Source organism: Triticum urartu, chromosome 1 (genome assembly GCF_003073215.2).
Source record: "Triticum urartu cultivar G1812 chromosome 1, Tu2.1, whole genome shotgun sequence".
Classification (NCBI taxonomy): Eukaryota; Viridiplantae; Streptophyta; class Magnoliopsida; order Poales; family Poaceae; genus Triticum; species Triticum urartu.
Genome location: NC_053022.1, coordinates 37,918,939 through 37,924,273, shown reverse-complemented (window position 1 = coordinate 37,924,273; position 5,335 = coordinate 37,918,939). Strand labels below are relative to the sequence as shown.

Sequence of the window (5,335 nt, the reverse complement as noted above, 5' to 3'; positions counted from 1 at the left end):
AGCGCAAGAAGAATGGACAAGAAGACTAGGTCAAATTGGTTAAGAAGAATGAGCAATGCTCTTCATTTAAAAAAATTTGAACAAGGGCAGAGTCCAAAAGGACCCCAAACTTTATTTAAAGCCAGAGCAATAGGATACACAACAAACTAAAAATTCCAAAGCAGCCCCTAAAATATGCAGAAAGGACCCCAAAGATCTAAAGAGGAACGCAGTCAGGTCCAAGCCACTCCTGATCGACTTCAAACTCACCGGCGCTGGGGACATCACCACTTGGTCCGATGAGTTCTTCACCGTAGCAATTCATAAACATCGAGCTAGAGTAGCACTGCCTCCCATGTAGCTTCAAGGCTAGGAGGAAGAGGTTTGGCCGCCCTTCAGCCAGAGGATTCGGTGGCACGGCCGCGCTGCAAGCCGGCTGACCGCCTAGAGCGCCCAAGCTCAAGCACCATCGATGATTTGCTCTGGGAACCGGTCGCAAGAACCGTCTTCATACCAGTCCCTATCAAATTGACCGCCACCATGGTGACTGCCGTCGGCGAAAGCAAGCGAAGGGGATTCTTGCATACTAGGGGAAACATCGAGCTTATTTCCGAGGATCCCGGCGCGCCCCCTTCCAGCAGCAGCGAGCCAACCGCCGCCACCAACAAGAGTGTCGCGAGGAACCACGGAACACGGCTCGGGCGTGCTGACGGCAAAATCCTCATTGGCATGGTGCCAATCTCCGGCACGAGGTTCTTCATGCACGTTTGAGATTGGTCATCTATGAACATTACAATCGAAGTCGCTCACATACACAAGCATAGACTCATCCCTATGAATGCACACACGCACATCATATTCCTATGAGCACCTCTGATAGACTTAGCCGACATATTATCTTAACATTTTATGAAGTCATCACAGACGCCTCGCAGTCGACATGAGCGTCTCTCCCACTGAACGAACATTGCCGGAAGCCTGAAATAAATTCAGGAATAATATGAGAACCAATGTAAAAAAACAAGACCATTCAGGACCAGCCTTTGGAGGTATATTTTTATAAAAGGAAATCTTTAAGCACCACACGTCACCTCCGGGACTCGAACGTGGGTGGGCTTGCTCGCTCCGAGTGAGGCAAGCCAATGTCAGGTTTAAGACTTGAACCCTGATGGGTTAAAGAAGGTTGATTGGTTTGATATCAGAAATTGGTATGTCAACATTTGGCAAATGTTAAATATTGGTTAACTCTTGGTTAGTTAGCGCCAGTTATTTTGGTGGCTTAAAAAATAAGCCATCTCCTCTCCAGCTTATCTCATAAGCCGCCTCTCTTATTCGTTGGGGCTTCTAAACTAGTTATGAGATAACTAATTTAGAAGTCTCAACAAATTTAAGAAGCGACTTATTTTTTAAACTGGGAAGAGGCAGCTTATGCTTTAAGCCGCCCAAAAAAACTGACCCTTATTTACTTGCCAACCATGCAAGAAATTATCAATTTTTGACAACTTTTGATATTGCCAATTATTGGGTTACCAAGTATTGACAATGCCAAATATTGGCATCAAACCAATTATCGTCTATCCTTAAAAAATGCAATTATCTTCTACTACTATCTTCTTAACCATCCAACCACTGAATGTTTTCTAAAAAAACCCACAGGAATGTTGTAGCACTAGTAATCGGCCCGTCTCTTAAGAAAAAAAAAACTAATCGGCCCGTCTCGTATTTGAATATCTGGACCGTCCAGTCTTGCCATTAGACGGCCTCCATCCACCGTCTTCTTCTCAACCCCCAACCCACAACCGAGTCTACCCAACCCCCCAACCCATGGCCGCCGCCGCCGCGGTCGCGGTCGCCACTGGCGCCGACTGGACCGTCGTCCGCCGGCGTGGCGGCCGCCGCCGAGGTGACGTCCCGGTCACCACCTCCCACCTTGACGCCCCGCCGCCACTCCCGTTGACCCCGATCCCGTGGGCGCCCTCCGACCCGTCCCTCGACCCAGCCCGCGTCTCCCGCCTCCTCGACCGCGCCCGGGCCGCGATCTCCCGCGTCGAGGCCTCCCGCTTATACCGCCGCCTCCTCCTCCCCGACTCCCCGCTCTGCCGCCGCCTCGCCTCGCTCGCCCCCGCCCGCCTCTCCCTCCTCGGCGTCGGCAGCTTCGAGTCCTCCCCGGCCGCGCGCCTCCAGCTCGCGCTCGCGGCACTCCTCCGCCGCGACCTCCTCCCGGGCGCCTCCGCCACGGCCGACCTCTTCGACCCCGTCCTCTCCTCCGTCGAGTGCGCCGTCGCCGTCGCCCTCGGCTTCGCCGTCCCGAACCTCGACGACGGGTGCGGCCGCCGCGTGGAGGAGCCCACCCTCTTCTACATGCCCCACTGCGAGGCGTCGCTCTACGACGCGCTCCTCGTGGCCAACTGGGAGCCCCGCGCTCAGCTCCGCCGAGTCTGCGTGCTCGGCAATAGCTTCCGGCGGTACGCTGTGCAGGCGGAAGAGAACCGCTCGGGACCCGCCGCCAAGGCCAATCTTGTTCTCAAGGCAGGGCGGTTCGCGTGGGAGCAGCGGATCGACGAGGCCGGGGATGTGGACGACGAGGACTGGTTCGCCCGTGCGTTCAACGAGACGAGCTGGCATTTCTTCGAGGTGGACCAAGACGTCGACCAGAGGACGGAGATAAGTTCGCAAGCTTTGTCCTTCAAGAAATTATCACTGTAACCCAATGTATTAGTACTTGATTCAAGATGCATTTGGAGATTCAGGGTTGGCATCTTCACAAAATTTATCACTGCAATTCTGTGGTTGTATACTAGTATTTGATTGGAGATGAATTCACACATTGAGAGTTAGCATCTGAGCATCATTTATCACTGTAATTCTATGATTGCATTACTTGATTGGAGATATATTCAAAGATTCAGAGTTGGCATCTTAATTAAACTCATCACTGTAATTCTTTTATTATATACTAGTACTTGATTGGAAACAAATTCAAAGATTCAGAGTTGGCATTTAACACTGTAATTCTATGATTATATTACTTGGTTAGAGATGCATGCAAAGATTCAGAGTTGGCATCTTAACAAATTTGGTGTTTACTTCATCTTGATTTGCATTGAACAAGAATGGAAGCTGTGCATTTGTCTTTCTGAATTTAGACATTGAGTCCCCACATTACTTACTGGCTGTGACCCAATTTCCAGTGTCCCGCGAGGTTTATCGGTTGATTGTTCTGATATGGGAAACGGGTACTCTGCCTTAGAACATAACCTGTAAGGCTGCTTCTTTTGTAGACATTATTTCATTAAAAGGGAACCATTAAGGTTCAGTATGAACATAGTTCAACAAAGCGCTAGGCGTTAATTGTGCGTTTTGCCACCGCCTTGCGTTTTTCTGATCAAAGCGCATGCTTATGCGCAATTATGTGCAGATTAAGCGCAGTTATGCGCTAGGCGTTTTGCTATCGCCTAGAGCCTAGGCGCGCCTTTTTTAACAATGAGTATGAACCACTTGCTCAGAATGCAAGGAGAAATATAACACATGATTTAAGGTGAACACTGAGCAGCCTGTTATCCTATAACATTCAGAAAGGTAAAGGCAGATTGATTTGCCCCTCACGTAACGAAAAGAAATCGCTAAAGAACCCCCAGGATCTATTTATCTTTTTATTTCCAGGAGTGATAGCATCATAATATTCTGAATTCTCAACTGATTTACCTAACCTCATTCTATTCTGAATTTATCTCTCCTGACCTCATTCTATACATGTGACTGAAAATTAGCTGTGATCTTTACATAACGGGAGCCCGCCCCTTCCATTGGTCAAAACCCTCGGAGACCACCATCTGCAGCCCTCCAGATCCTAGTTGGAGATCATTGCGCACATTGCAAGGATGATGCATTCAAAGGTTCAAAGTTGATATCTTAGCAAAATATGGTGCTTATTTCATCTTGATTCCCGATGAAGAAGAATGAAGCCACGTCTGTTGTCTTATCCTCGTCTCACTCATAGGAATTCAGACACCGAGTGATTCCCCAATCGCTGGCAGCGAACCGATGAATTGAGAAGTAAACTCTCAATGTGGCGTTGCATCTATCATTTTCAGGAAGCTTCGGTGTCTCATGAGGTTAACTGTTTCTTTTCATGGGTGCTCCACTATAACTTGCGTGCTCTATATACCCTCAGAACGTTACCTGTACGGCAGTGCCTTGAATATTCTTCTGTAGGACATTTTTCTGCCGTGCCCACTGATTTCATTAAGGCAATCATGAAGGTTAATTACAAACCACTTGCCAAAAAATGCAAGGAGAAACATAGCGCTATAATGCTATCATATACATCCGGAAAGGTGGAAGCTGATTGGTTTGCCCCTCAATAAGGAAAAGAATCCCTAAGAACCCCCAGATTTTTTCCTGTTTCTGATAACTGTAGCATCATAATGTTCTTGAATTCTCCACTGATTTACCTTCATATCTCCCGAGCACATTCGGTTCCTGTGACTGAAGATCAGATCTGATCTTCACGTACCCATCAAACAAAGGCCTTTGATGATCACCATCGCCAGCCTTCCAGATCCCAGTTGGAGAACTCCAATGGAAAATCAAGTACAGATCACATGAATTGGGCCATCGGCTGATTTTGCAAGCGGTGGCATAAACACCTAACCTGTTGAGGACTCCACAACAAACTCAATTGTGTGAGAGAACAAGGAGCAAATGTATAAACTTAGAAGAGCCTCAAATAACTCCATATAATGTCGAAATGGGCTACTAAAACAATAGATGCTGAATAGAATCACAGCGGGCTGAAGACATGTGGTGCATCTTCTGCTGCTCTATGTACATCCCCGCTTTAAAACAGATTATCTTGCCAAGAATGGTGCTTGGTATTTAACCAAAGCCCTCTTGTCACGGCAAGCCTGGCAACTAATACAACGTCCGGACAGTTTATGCTTGCAGGTTCTGAAGGCAAGGTACGCCACGATGTCATCATCTCCGACATGGTTTTCTCTGGCAATGCATCATTGACATGGCATGCTATTGAATATGGCTTGGAATTTTTAAATAAGGGTTTGATCTGACAGATAGGTTCGGGAACTAAAGTGCTGGTCTCGAGTGACAATTTTTTTTGAGGCAGGTCTGGACTCTGGAGTGACAATTGGATACCAGAAGACTTTGCTGGCGCTGGTGCCGGTGGCTTCTGATGGGAGTTTGCCGGCGCAACCTGCTGCAGCAGTACTTCGTACCTGCAAATGTGGAGGCGAAAATGAAAATTCGGCCTTCCGCTCGACACACGATGAAAACTTCCTCGCCTGTCACCTGATAAAAATTCTGGTGTTCTCTTCAGTCCGTGGTGCCTACAAGTTAG

At 48.0% G+C, this 5,335-nt stretch overlaps 1 protein-coding gene across 1 annotated transcript; it reads left to right on the top strand.

Moving 5' to 3' along the window:
- The first annotated feature begins 1,728 nt into the window (after nt 1-1,728).
- Nucleotides 1,729-2,907, top strand: LOC125545192 (protein SENSITIVITY TO RED LIGHT REDUCED 1). Its single transcript, XM_048709077.1, has one exon. It carries the CDS (start codon nt 1,804-1,806, stop codon nt 2,683-2,685), a length of 882 nt encoding a protein of 293 aa, XP_048565034.1. The 5' UTR covers nt 1,729-1,803; the 3' UTR covers nt 2,686-2,907.
- Nucleotides 2,908-5,335: the final 2,428 nt, after the last annotated feature.

Coding starts and splice junctions, on each gene's coding strand:
- LOC125545192 (XM_048709077.1), top strand. CDS start 1,804: ATGGCCGCCGCCGCCGCGGTCGCGGTCGCCACTGGCGCCGACTGGACC.